This window comes from Camelus ferus, chromosome 9 (genome assembly GCF_009834535.1).
Source record: "Camelus ferus isolate YT-003-E chromosome 9, BCGSAC_Cfer_1.0, whole genome shotgun sequence".
NCBI classification, from domain to species: Eukaryota; Metazoa; Chordata; class Mammalia; order Artiodactyla; family Camelidae; genus Camelus; species Camelus ferus.
This window is the reverse complement of record NC_045704.1, coordinates 17793715-17806918: the sequence shown is the minus strand read 5'-3', so window position 1 is coordinate 17806918 and position 13204 is coordinate 17793715. Positions and strand designations below refer to the sequence as shown.

The following is a 13204-nucleotide window of genomic DNA, read 5'->3' as shown; positions in this document are numbered from 1 at the left end:
ACACACACGGCTGTGCTGTGACCAAACTTATCTCAGCATTCCCAGAAAGTGTTTCTCTCCCCTACCCGTTTCATTAAGATGCCATCTCCTGTCCCTGGGTCTGACTCTGATTGGCCTTATCTGTTGGTGGGCACAAAATATGCCCTGGCATTCAAAGTGTGCCCGTGTGGGTAAGGTGTGGGCAAGTGTATAGAGAAGTTAGTGAAGCCAGGTCGGCTGCCTATCAGGGCTCTGCAACAGTGCCCTGGACAGAGCTGTTCAGGTTGTGTAACATCATCAGTTTTTTTTTTTTCCCCACTGGAGGAAGGGGTACCTTTTAGGAATCGACCCAAAGAACTGTGGGCTAAGTACAGCCATCCCTGCACAAATCTAGGTTCACGTACATGCTGAGTATTTACTTGTGTTCTGTGGGACCTCAGACAGAGACTTAAAACACTCTCTGAGCCTCATCTTTGTCACCTGTAAAATGAGTGTGACCACTGTTCCCCGTCACATAGGTTCGTGAGCATTAAGGGAGATGAACGTATGACGCTTTTAGCATAGAGCTGACACAGAGTATTTGCTTAATAAATAATACGTTATTCTTCTTAAAAGTATAGTATAAGGTCTCTCTCATCCCACCTCTGAGGGCTCTGTCTCTAGCAAGGTGAACAGACAGAGCCTGTTCTGCTTCTTCCTCTTCCAACCACCTTGCTCCTTCTCTTCCCCTACAGTCCTCATCACCTATATTTAGCCCCGCCCCCAGTCCCTCCCACAGCCCCGCCCTCACTAACCCTCCCTAGCCCCGCCCTCCATAGCCCCACCCCTCTTATTTGCTCCTCCCACCAGCCCCGCCCAGGCACAGCCCAGGCTCAGCGGGGCAGGAAACTCATGGTGTAGTTTCGTGGGATGGTGGCAAAGCCCACGTGTTTGGGGGACACATCGATGTCCTGGGGCGGCTGCGGGAACTTGAAGCGGAAGTTCTGCAAGATGGCGGTGAGGAAGAGGAAGAGCTCCATTCTAGCCAGGCCTTCTCCGAAACAGTACCGCTTTCCTGTAGGGACAAGATGGGAGTGGCCCGGGGATGAGGCCTACTCTCGCTGCTGCCTCGCCCCACTACCGAATCCCAGCTGCATTCTCCCAGGGAGGAGGGGCTGGAATATCGAGGCCTGAGAGACTATCAGAGAAGTCTCTAACCCTCTCTGAGCGTGTCTCCCTGGAACATAGGATAGGGCTGAGCCACACCAGGCTGTAGCAGTGGGACCATTAGCTGCCCCCTCCCTCCAAATACACACTCAAATATGGCTACTCTGCTGTCATGGCCTTCCTAGGAATCTGAAGAATTTAAGTAACCTTGGACAAATCTCTGACAAAATCCAGAGGTTTCCCCCATCTCTGAAATGGGTGCGATCATCACTTTTCTTTTGCCTGGGCCCAGGTTCTTACCAGTTATGGTGGTTGCAGCTAGTTGGCTCCAGAGTAGATGGTAAGAGGGACCTCCAAGTTGGACAAAGATACTAGGCTACACCTTAGTGATGAAGGAGGTCCCTGCTGGTGTGAGTGATGGCTTGGAGTGATCTCTTACCAATGCAGAAGGGCATAAAAGCATCATTCTTCTTAAACTGCCCCTTCTCATCCAGGAAGTGCTGGGGGTTGAAATCTTGGGGGTTGGAGAAGAACTTGGGGTCTCTCAGCACGGAGCCCAGAATAGGGAACACTTCGGTACCCTGGTTGGGAGAAGGGAGAGAACTCTGAGAAAGTGGAGTGGGGGTTGGGTGTGCTGAAAACACCTGGTGGGTGGAGGGGGAATTCAGGTGTTCTAGGGGAAGAGAAAAGGGAGGCACGGGAGTTGGGGTGCTCTGACAGAGGCGCTTTGGGGGGCGTGAGATTCATGTCCCTGAGACAGGAAGTTTGGCAGACATGGGTTTAGGTCCCCTGAGAAGGGAAGTTTGAGGAACACGGGTTCTGTGTCTCCTGGGGCACAAAAGGTTTGGGGGACATGCAGTTCATATCTGAAGGGACATAGTGGTTGGGAAAGTCTTTGACAGAGAGTGGGACAGGGCTTGGGAAGTTTCTAAGAGGGATGTGTGCTGGGTCACAGGGAGTGGGTTGGAGGACCCTTTAGGCTGAGTGGGGCAGCACCTTGGGGAGGAGGAAGTCCCTAAACTTGGTATCCTTGGTGACTCTGCGGGCCAAGCTCAGGGGAATCATGTCTCCAAATCGCTGGATCTCGTGGATCACTGCCTCCGTATAGGGCATCTTGGCCCGGTCCTCAAACTTGGGCTGACGGTTCTTGCCAATCACGCGGTCAATCTCCTCCTGGATTTTGGCTGGCGGAAAAGGGGGCATGTGTTTAGGTTCTAGGTGTCTCAGAGCAGGGATGATAGTACAAATACGTACAACTGGATGTATGACATGCATGATGTCCATGTGGACATAGACATAGACCGTTCCAACCAGATGTCAGCTTTATGCACTGTTGGTGCAGGGTCCTGTTCACCTGGTCCTTCCAGAATCATTGGGGAGGTGCAAGGGAGGAGTCTTGGGGGATGGTCTGGAGGAGCAGGTGGTGGTGGGCTCGGCACAGGAGCTATATACCAATCAGTTCCGATATTTTCAATATTTTAACAGCTACTGAAACTCAGCTGGTGCCTATCAGCCAAGTATCACCTAGTCTCTGAGTAGCAAGGCGTGTCTGAGAGTGCAAGGACCCAGGAGAGGTGGGACCACTGCAGCAGGCTCAGAGGACTTTTGTGGGTCTGTGGTCCCCACTTCCCTGCCCCATCCAGCCTTACCCTCCACATCTGGGTGCTTCATGAGCAGCAAGAAGCCATAACGCAGGGTGGTGCTGACCGTCTCGGTCCCCGCAAAGAAGAGACTCACTGTGGTCATCACCAGGTTCTTCATGTAGAATGCGGTGTTGGGGTTCTTCTTCTCCTGCATGGAGAGAGGGCTTCAGGCTGAGCTCACCACCCCGGTGCTCTCAGTGCCCTTCTGGGGTTTTTCCCTTTGGACCTGCCTCTTTTAGATCCAGACCAAAGGTGGAAAGAGGGACCCTAGTTCTGCCAGGCTCTCTCAAGGTCTCCGAGCCTTTGCCCAGACTGCAGGTTTGCCCCAAATGCCCTTCTCACAATCTTTGCCAGTCTACTATCTGTCCTTTAATTATCAGCTTCATTGTCACTTTAATAAAAAGTGGGATAGAAACAGACAGTGAGTGAGAAATAGGAACAGAGATGGCACGTTAGAACGAATCAGACAGAGTTAAAGAGAGGCAGATTTTTCTGAGACACAGATGCAGAATTTTAAGCAACATCCTATTCTCTCTCTCTGGGCCTCAGTTTCTTCATCCGTAAAATTGGGGTCATAATAAAGCCTACTCCCAAGAGCTGTTGTGGGTGCTAAGTAGGTGAATACCAGAAAGCCCTTACAGTAGTGCTTGGTGCACGGTAGTGTTACAGAAAAGCTTGTCATTACGGTTTGCACGCACAAGTCCTGCTTGTGGGCAAGGGCTCGGTATTTGGAACAGTGATGGCTAATTATAATTGGGATTGTGGGGATTATTAGGGTGGGGGATGATTTGAATGTACCTCTGTTCTGCCCCCCTCCCAGCCTGATTTCCCTCTGCCTGGCTTTGGACCGCTCCGTCCTGGCTGTTGGGGTGTACCTCCTTCATGCGGATGAGGAAGGAGTCGATGAAGTCCCGTGGGGAGTTGGGATCCAGCGTGCGTTGGTTCTGCTCCACTTTCTTGACTATGAAGTCCTCCAGCCCCTTCAGCTCCTTAAAGGCCTGTTGCTGTGGCCCTGGCAGGTGTTTCATCACTGAGTAGAACATCTCATAGAGCTGAGGGTGGAGAGAGAAGGCAAGGGAAGGGAAGGACAGCTGTCAGAGGGCAGGACCCAGTGGGGGTGTGGGACCCATCTCAGGAAGACACTGGGCGAAAGGCACCTGTCCAGATGTTGAGGTATTTCGATGGGGCTGGATGGGAATAGAGACCTAAGTGTTCGTGTGAGTTAAATGTGAGGGCTCCTGTCCAAAAATTAAGGTGAGATAGATTGGGACACATATGCAGGTCTCAGATGTTCAGGTGATGCTAGCCTGGAGCACACATCTGAGTGTTCATATATTCAGGTGAGGTTGGGTTGGGAGACACCTGGCTAGCTGTTTAGCCATTCAGATGGGACTGGTATGAGGGGTCACCTGTCTAGGTGTTTGGGTACTCGGGTGGTCTTAGTTGGAGACAACTGTTAAGATATTTAGAGGATCTGGATTGAGGCAGTCTATACAGGTGTTGAGGTATTCAAGTGGGGCTAGTGTGCAGGCGTTAAAGTGGGGAGATACCTGTTCAGGTATTCAGATATTCACATGGGCTGAGAGGATACTTCTGTAGGTGTTTGAGTGACAATTATTTGGGTGTTTGTGGAACAATCTACTTAGGTGTTTAGGGGTCTTGCCTAAGGACCACTGTCTAAATGTTCAGATATTTAAGTGAGCTGGGTAGGGGACACTTGTCTAGATATTCTAGTGGGCTAGTTTGGGACACCTGTGTAGATAGCAAATGATTTTGGTGGGCTGAATTTTGCAGCACCAGGTGTTCAGGTGGTCAGGAAGGGGCTGAGGTGGTCACTTGTCCAGGGGTTAAGAAATTCAGGTGGAAAGATGGAGTATCTTAACTGAGAGAAGCTGTTAGATATTAAGGTAATGAGGGGTGAGAACATCTGCCCCGTGAGAAAGCTGCGTGCAGGGCATGTGTTTTGCCTGTAGGCTCTGTTTTCTCCTTCTCCATCTCCTTCTTTTTTTTTTTTTTTTTTTTTTGGTGGGAGCATCTTTTGAGATATCCAGGTGTCCTTGGAAACTGAGTACTGGGCACCTGTCCTGGGTTCTGGTGCAACTGTTCAGTTGTCCAAGAGTTGGGAGGGTGGCTGGTTTTGAGGGCACCCTGTCTGGAGGAGGATGGGAATTTGGAGCACCTGTCCCCGTGCAGGAGAGCACTTGGCAGGTTGTGGTAGGGGCGTGGTAGGGCCAGGCTGGGACGAATTACCTGCCCGGTAGACGTGGCTGTGAACTGGAAGACTCCCAGCATCATACGCAGCAGTGACAGGAACTCTTTGTCCTCATAGTCAAAACGGTCCCCGAAGACAATGGAGCTGATGACATTGCAGACGGATCGACTTAGGAAGAAGGTGGGATCGATGAAGGCTCCTGGGGGATGGGGTGGGGTTGGGGAGAGACGGGGATTTGGGGGAGAGTCAACTCGGCGGTCTGATGCCAGTCAGAGAATCTGAGGAGGGCCCATAAGTGATGAGCCGAACTTCCAGCACAAAACACCGGAGCTGGGAGCCCGGACGCCTTCCCCCGGTCCTAGCCCCCTTCCCGGGCCAGAACGCGCGTATTGGCGCCTGGTGTTTTCCTCCTCCTTCTCGCACAGCCCGGGGGCCCGCACTCACCGCGCGTGCCCCGGAGGGCCTCGATGAGGAAGCCCGCCTCCTCCTGGATGCGCTCTTCGATGCCGCGCTTGCCCACCCCGAAGTCCCGCAGCGTGGTGATGGAGAAGCGCCGGAGCTGCTTGGCGATCTCCCCGTTGCTAAACGCCACGCCTGCGGAGGGAGCGGAGTCGGGGGAGGGCAGAGAGGGTCGGAGAGCCCCACCAGCCCCCCTTCGATCCCCCCGATAGGTAGAGGATAGGTGAGCGGAGAGAGTGGGTGGGAGAAAGGTGGCAAGGGAGAGAGAGAGAGAGAGACAGAGAGAGAGAGAGAGATGAGAGAGCGAGAGAGAGAGAGAGAGATAGAGAGATAGAGAGATATAGAGCAGAGAGAGTAGACGCAGATATATAGATACGTAGATAGAGAGAGATCAGAGCGATACGACCCGAGAAAGCCAGATATACGACGAATAGAGATAGATAGAGAGAAGAGCTAGCGAGAGAGAGAGGAGATATAGCGAGAGAGAGAGAGAGAGAGGAGATACTAGAGATAGTATAGAGATAGACTCCCGACCTCCTTTACTCTCAGAGTCAGATACAGAGTTAATCGAGGAGAAGTAAATATCAGGAGAGATGCAAGACAGAGACACTAAAGAAGAATTAGAGTACTAGAGACACTACACAGACAAGAACAGAGACAGTAGGAGGAAAGAAAGGAGGGGGAGTGAGAAATGTGGAGATCTGGGGACTAGATATAAAAATTGTGAAGGATTCTAAAACTGAGCTGGAGAAGAGAGAAAAATAGAGACAGAAACAGAGAGGGTCTGGGAGGCGGAGAGACTGTTCCCTGGAGATGGAGGCATGGGGATTTTGAAGCAGAAGAAGAAGAGATGGAGAGGGAGAGGGAGAGAGAAACATGGGGAAGCACAGAAGCTGAAAAGGAGAAGAGAACCAGAAAGGCACATGGAACTAGAGGACAAGGGCTCTGAATCAGAAATCCCCAGGGCTTCTAAGAGATACAGAGAAAGAAGAGACATCTAGTGAGAGAGGCAGGGAGAAGTAGAGATGCTGAAACTCTAAGACAAGTTAGAGACAAAGGCAACGATGGTGCAACAGGGACAGAGAATACCAGGGGAAGGTGAGTCTGGAGAAGACTGGGAACACTGAAGCCATCAAGTCTGCCTGACCACATCCCCCTGCCCCCCCACAATGTTCCCCTCACCATAGCCTTTGAAGAGCCAGTTGAAGGTGGCCTGATCCCCTCGCCCACTGAATTCCTCAGCCTGATCCAGCAGAGCCTCCTTCACAGCCTCGTATCCACACAGCACCACAATCCGCCGGGACCCCAGGTGGACCGTGAACACAGGGCCATAGTGCTCCCTGATCTGATGGAGGTGGACAGAGGTGGTTAGAGGGAGCAGCCGCTACTCTGAACTGGCCCCGTACCCAGACCTCACATACTAGGATCCGTTTCTCCAGAGGTTCTGACAGTCAGGGGGCTGGACATCCTGAGATCTAGTTTTCCTGGCTAGGACCTCGATGTTGTGTCTTCAAAGACTCTGGTCTAACATTATCAGTCCCCTTCCACGAAGCCCCAGCTAAACTGAGCAGGTCCCCACTCCCATCTCGTTCCACCCATCTTCCAGCCTCGTGACACCTTCATGAAGGAGTTGTACATCTGCTCTGTGTTCAGCTGCAGGTAGTTCCCAATGAAAGGCAGTGGGGTAGGTCCAGGAGGCAACTTCCCCCTGAGCTTCCTCTGATGCCAGACGGACATTAAAACCGTTATGGTCAGGCAGGCCAGCAAAGCCACAAGCAGCAGCCCTGAGGCCAGCATGGTGGCACTGAGAGTGACAGTCAGATGGTGATGTCTGTGATTGTTTGCTTTTATACTACCAGGAGAGAAGGGCAGACTTTGATCCTTATTATGTAATTGTCTCATTTCACCTCCCAACTGCACCCTCCACTAGGCTCCCCACCTAGCTTGGGACACAGCCAGCAAGGAAGGAGATTAACAGAATGTGAACCTCAAGATGGAATTTGTGGTCAGGAAGGGCCATCCCCCCTGGGCTGTGGACTTTGGGGGGCAGTAGAACTGAAGATTTTGGAATATTTGCATGGGGGAGCCCCAAGGCTTTGGATTTGGGGTCTCAGAGTGAGAAGGGACCCCAAAATTGTTGATTTGGGAGTCTTGGGAAAGAAGAATTCAAAGATCTGGATTTCAGGATATTGGAATGAGAATAAAACCAAAATAAAAAAGAAAAAGAAAGGATATTGGAATGAGACAAGAGGTACAGCTGTGGATTTGGGGGTCTTTTGGTGAGAAGAGATGGATAAGGGTCTTGGGGCGAGGGGAAATTCCAGGGAATGGATTTGAGGGTCTTGAAGTGAGGAAGAACCCTGGGCTGTGGATCAGGGTTCATGGGAGGAGGGTCCAGCTGGATCATGGAGTCAGCACCTGATGCCAGGTGTTGACTTGCTTTAATTTTGGACGCAGGGCTGCCTCTTGATGCCCAGAATCCTTGCTGGAGCCTCAAAGCGAGGTCAGGATGGGTGTCACAGAACTGCCTGTCTCTGGTTGAAAACCAGAGCTGCATTTCAGTAGAACTTTCCACAGAATTGGAGGAGAGTAACTCATGATCTCAGTTGGCAGAGGGACTGGCTGGGGCTTAGGAAATAGTAATAACCACAGATATGATCCCCAGAAAATCCCAGTTGTCACAAGGGTCAGAATTCACAGAGGGCTCCATTGGGTCCCTACCTTGATCCTTAGGGAAGCCCGCTAGGGTTGATTGTATCATTTCCAGTATTATTGTTATTATTATGATTAATATGACTGATGTTTCCCATTACATATATGGGTATCCTGGGGACTGGAAACAGAGTGGGCATGTGGGACCGCTGTCTCTCCTGCTCTGCTCTCATTTCTCCTTCCTGGGGCTGGGTTTCCCCCCAGTGGAAAGGGAGTATTTGGGAAGAGAACATTGTATTTGAGGGTGTGTGAAATCCCCTTTAGGGGTGATTCTTGCTTTGTCAGGGCTGCTGTTGACAGGCAGAGGGAACTCCAGCGTCAGGAAGAGAGAAGGGCCCTGGGATGCTGAAAAGTGGGAGCTGTCCTTCCTTCACCGACACGCTTCCTTAATGATGACGGTTACCCTTGGCAAGCACTAACTGTGAAGATTAAGGGTATGGCTGCATGATCTTACTGAATCCTTATAACAGTGGGGCTGGTTCATTATCAGCTTCATTTTGCAGTTGAGAAAACCGAGGTGCTATAAAGCCACTTGCTGGGGGTCACATAGGTATTAAGTGAGGGAGCTGGGATTTTGAACCCTCCTTCCCTCTTCTTCCATTGACTGGCCCAGCCCACCCTGGGGGCCAAGTGGAGGTCAAGCTGATTAGTGGGTGGATGCTGAGATTGGTATCAGCATTGGACACAGGGATTGCATTAGCATGCCCTACTGTCATGTTGGCATCGCGCTTGCCCTCAGGGTAGACGCTAGAATTGAAAATAAGTTGACACTGAACTCGATACCAGGAAAACAGTCATAGAACCACCTCTGGTGTCAAGAGGGCTCTAAGAGTAGGCACAGGTGGCCGTTGGCAGTGCCTTCAGGAGGGCATGAGGGTGGCACTCATTTAGGCTCTAAGGTTGGTCCCAGCAGCCTCTGACATGAGCCCCGTGTGGGTGCTGAGACTGGTCCTAGGTGGGCCTGAGGGGTGCCACAGATGGGCACCGGGCAGGCTCCGACAGTTGGACAGCCCTGCTCAGGTGCCACCTTTAAACTTGAATGAGGCCAGGTGAGTGAGGTTGGCACTCCCAGGGCTGGCATCTTGCTCAAAGTTTTCCAGGCGGCTGAGCTCTGAGTCCTGTTGGGAGGGGACAAAGGGCAGAGAACAAAACAGAGAGATAAAAGTTGTTTGTTGGTTTTGGAGCCGGAAGAGAAGAGGAGGATTACTACAGGCTTGGCAGGTATCAGCCCCCCTAATCCTGATCAGCAGCTCGCACCTGGGCTGGCTGGAAGCCCGGCCCCTCCTCTTCCCGCTTCTTCCCCGACAGGGAGGGAGCTAGAAATTTGGGGAGTTTGTTTTTTAATGAGGTGGACACCAGGAAGAGCATTGAGTGTTCAGACAGGTTGCTGGGAGCTGGGTGGGGAAGGGGGTGAGGGGATAAGACCAGGAGAAGCACCTGGGACAGAGAGGTCAAGGGTATTTGGCTTTACTGATGATCCTGCAACATGGAACGAGAGGTCAGTGCCAGTCATCACATGCCTTATCTCCTAGGGGCAGGACACGTGCCAGCATATGGTGGCCTGGGTCTCGGCTTCTAGGGTATCCAGTGGTGAACCCAGGAAAATCCTTTTCCCTCTCTGGGGCTCAGTTTCCTTCTCTGGACAATGGAACAGTGGTTAGGAGCAAGATTAAGACATGGATTGGAATCCCTTACCCCTTTTTTGTTGTGTGACCTTGAACAGGTAACCTCACCACTCTGAACCATATGGGCCCAATGACAGTAGTCTGTTTTGGGGAGGAGTCAATAGGTTAATGCACATGAAGGCCATGGCAATATAAGCACTCAATAAATATTAGCTGTTCTTATCATTAATCAGAGGGATGAAGGCAATGGATAAAAGTTTCTCTAAACATGGTATAAAGTTCCAAAATGTTTCCTTTGGAAAAGGAGGAAGAGAGAAAACGTTTCGGGGGAATGTCCCACCCCATTCTCTCCTCAGTACAGCCTGGCCTTACCCTCTACAGCTGTGCTTAGGAAATTGATATTCTAGGTGCCTCCTGCAGGGATGGTAGTTTAGGCAATAACTGATGATGGGTGGGTCAGGATTAGATCCTCTGGAACCTGCCCATCCATCCCATTCTCTCTCCTTCCCCTCATCTCTGACTTTCTGTGTGTCTTGCTCTTTCTCCTTCCCTGCAAGTCAGCCAGCCCTTCAACCCTCTTGTGTGTTTCTAATCTCTTTATGTTTGCACCATCTTGCCCAATGAGTTCTCCTAGATGCCTCTGTCTTGTTTCTTCTTATTTATACATCTGCATACGTGTGTCCTTCTGGCTGCATGTTTCGTGTGTCTGTGCGTGTGCATGTATGTTTCAGCAGGTCGGTGTTGAATTCATGCATCTCTGTGGAGGGTGTGTCTGTACATAAGTGAGTATCCAGACCTGTGTATGGCTGTACGGGCACACCTGTGTGAGTACATGATGGAACGTGCACGTATACATTGCCAGTGCGCCCGAATGCATGCCAATCTTTGCGTCTGTCTGCGGATAACATTAGTACGTGCTTTCGGGATATGTCTGCTGGGGGATATTTACATGTGTGTCTCTGGGTCCAACCTGATATGTGACTATGTATTCACACCTGTGTGTATGCGTGTACAACTCACGACTGTATATGAGTGCATGGGTGTTTTTGTGTATACGTTCTGGTATAGCATGTAGGCACATGAGCCATGTCGTAAACACTGGAATGTCTGAAATCTGCTGTGTTTGTATTCCAACAGCCCTGGCCCTGCCCCATTTCCCTTCTTAAAAAAAGCAAAAAGTTACCTTATTCTTCAGGGTATTACTTCTTTCAGTTTTCAAGGGTCATACTAAGTAGAAAAAGCCTCCATAGGACAGGTGTGTCCTGAGAGCATTCTGAGGTAGGTCACTCCCACTGGATCAGCTTCTCAGAAAATTCTTTTCCCCACGGTATTATCCCCAGGCTCCTAAGCCATTTAAAAGAGTCAGTGTTCACTGAACCCACTACTCCATGCCAGACTGTGTTGGGTGATGCTGAGGACATGGAGGTGACCAAGACAGCCCTGGGACCTGCCCTCATGGAGCTGTCACTCTAGAGGGGAGACAGACCAGTCACCAGACAATGACAGTTTAGAATGGATGGTGCTGGGATGAGAAGGCACAGGCAGAGGGCTCAAGGCTAGCAGAGGGGTCAGGGTCAAGATGAAGGGCACAGGCAGAGAGGTCAGGGCTGGGAATGAGAAGGAACAGACAGAAGGGTCAGAGCTGGGATTGGAGAGGCATAGGTGTCTATGGGAGTCCAGAAATGGCACCTGATTCAGCCTTGTAGATTCAGGGTGAGCCACTAGAGGGTTCAGTAGGGAGTTTTCCATGGAAGGATAGAGTTGGGAGGGAGAGTTCCAGGCCGAGGAACCTGAGGCCAGTGGATTATGGTTGAGCTGTTAGAGCATGGAGATCTGGGGCCATGTTCACTGATGAGTCTGGAGCTGTGAGCAGGAGCTAGATCTGGTGAACCATTTGGGACTTGGTGGGGAGTTTCAGGACTGTCCTGAAACAATGGGGAGCCACAAAAGGGCTTTAAGCGGGGAACAAAATGGTCAGATTTGTGCTTCAGAAAGATTCATCAGATTTTTGGTGACAAGACTAGAGGCCAAGAGATGAGGAAGTGACTTCTATAGGCGACCAAGTGAGAGAAGATAGGACCATGAGGATGGGGAGAGACGGTGGGCTGGAGAAAGATATGAAACATATGGAAGGAAGAACTGTTTCTTACTTGGTTATATGTTGGCCCTGTGGGGGTAAGTGTGAGGGAGGAGTTGGGGAGAGAGGGGGGTGCTGTTTACTGGTTTGGGGACACAGATCAGAAACAGGTTGAGACAGGAGGTAATGAACTCAACTTTGGACATGTTGGCAAACCAGGCATAGTTCCTGCTCTTAGACTCTTGGGAGGGCAGACCTGGATCAATTAAAATCCTCAATGATCTTATTAGTATTAATTAATAATTATTAGTAATAAATTACTACCTAGGGTTGAGGATTGAGAAGGCCTCATAGAGGAGGCATCATTTGAATTTGGTCTTGTGGGATGAGTTCACAGGTAAGGGAAGAGAGGAGGGCAGTCCAGGCAGAGAGAGCTACACAGGCTAGGTCTTAGACACTCGAGATGGATGGGACAGAACCGATATATTTGACAGCATCACCCCCTGCTCCCTCTGCCAACCTCGTCAGTCAACTCTCTATTCTCTACCCACAAGCCTGACCCAAAACTCTCAGGAAAAACCCGATTCATGCCCGTAAGTGTGCCTGAAATCTATGACCCTGTCCAGATGAAAATCTTTCTCAAGAAATTAAAGTGAAATTGACCTAACATAAAATGAACCCTTTACAGCAAAGCGTTCAGCGGCATCTGGCACATTCAGTGTTGGGAAAGCACCGTCTCTAACTAGTTCCAGCTCATTTCCAAATGAGAATCCTAAGTGAGCCTTCTTGTTTTAAATTTAAATACTATGCAATAATGATATCATTCATCAAACTTACCATCTTACTGTGTGAAGCTTTTTATGAGTGTGATCATATTGAAGTCCTCCTAGCAAGCCTATGAGGTTGGTTTTTTTCACCTCCATTTTGCACCTGAGTTAAGCTTACTTACTTAAAGCCCACCCAAAGGGTTGGAAGTGAGTTGCTTTGGGTTTCACAGCCAATAAAGGTAGAGCCTGGACATGGCTTTGTGTGACTAAATTTCATGCTCTTTGCCACTTGGCTCTGGACTGCCAAGCCCCAACTTTTTCACTTTATGAGTCATCAGAAAACTGCCCCTGGTAATCCCTGTAGTTTTTGAAAAACTTCCCTGTAAGCCTGAAACAAAACATTCCAAAATATTAAATATACATACATACATATATATATATATATATATATATATATATATATATATATATATATATATATATATATATATATATATATATATATATATATAATCTCTTACTAGGAGGGAGACTTGACCTTCTGTCATTTTTGCATTCTTTGGAACATTGACCAAAGACCTGGT

At 50.0% G+C, this 13204-nt stretch overlaps 1 protein-coding gene and 1 long non-coding RNA gene across 2 annotated transcripts in view; one reads left to right on the top strand and one right to left on the bottom strand.

The window, feature by feature from the left end:
* Window positions 1–294: 294 nt before the first annotated feature.
* Window positions 295–7355, bottom strand: LOC102507471 (cytochrome P450 2A13). The gene is made up of 9 exons (XM_032485994.1): window positions 7057–7355; window positions 6622–6784; window positions 5425–5574; window positions 5019–5179; window positions 3644–3820; window positions 2775–2916; window positions 2122–2309; window positions 1565–1706; window positions 295–1033 (listed from the first exon to the last, which is right to left on the bottom strand). Exons 1-9 carry the CDS (start codon window positions 7339–7341, stop codon window positions 852–854), a joined length of 1590 nt encoding a protein of 529 aa, XP_032341885.1. The 5' UTR covers window positions 7342–7355; the 3' UTR covers window positions 295–851.
* Window positions 7356–9309: 1954 nt separating this feature from the next.
* LOC116665694 overlaps window positions 9310–13204 on the top strand; it is a 28557-nt gene continuing 24662 nt past the window's right edge. Inside the window, exon 1 of the long non-coding RNA XR_004322331.1 lies at window positions 9310–9372. This is a non-coding gene — a long non-coding RNA (uncharacterized LOC116665694). The remainder of the gene's footprint in view (window positions 9373–13204) is intronic.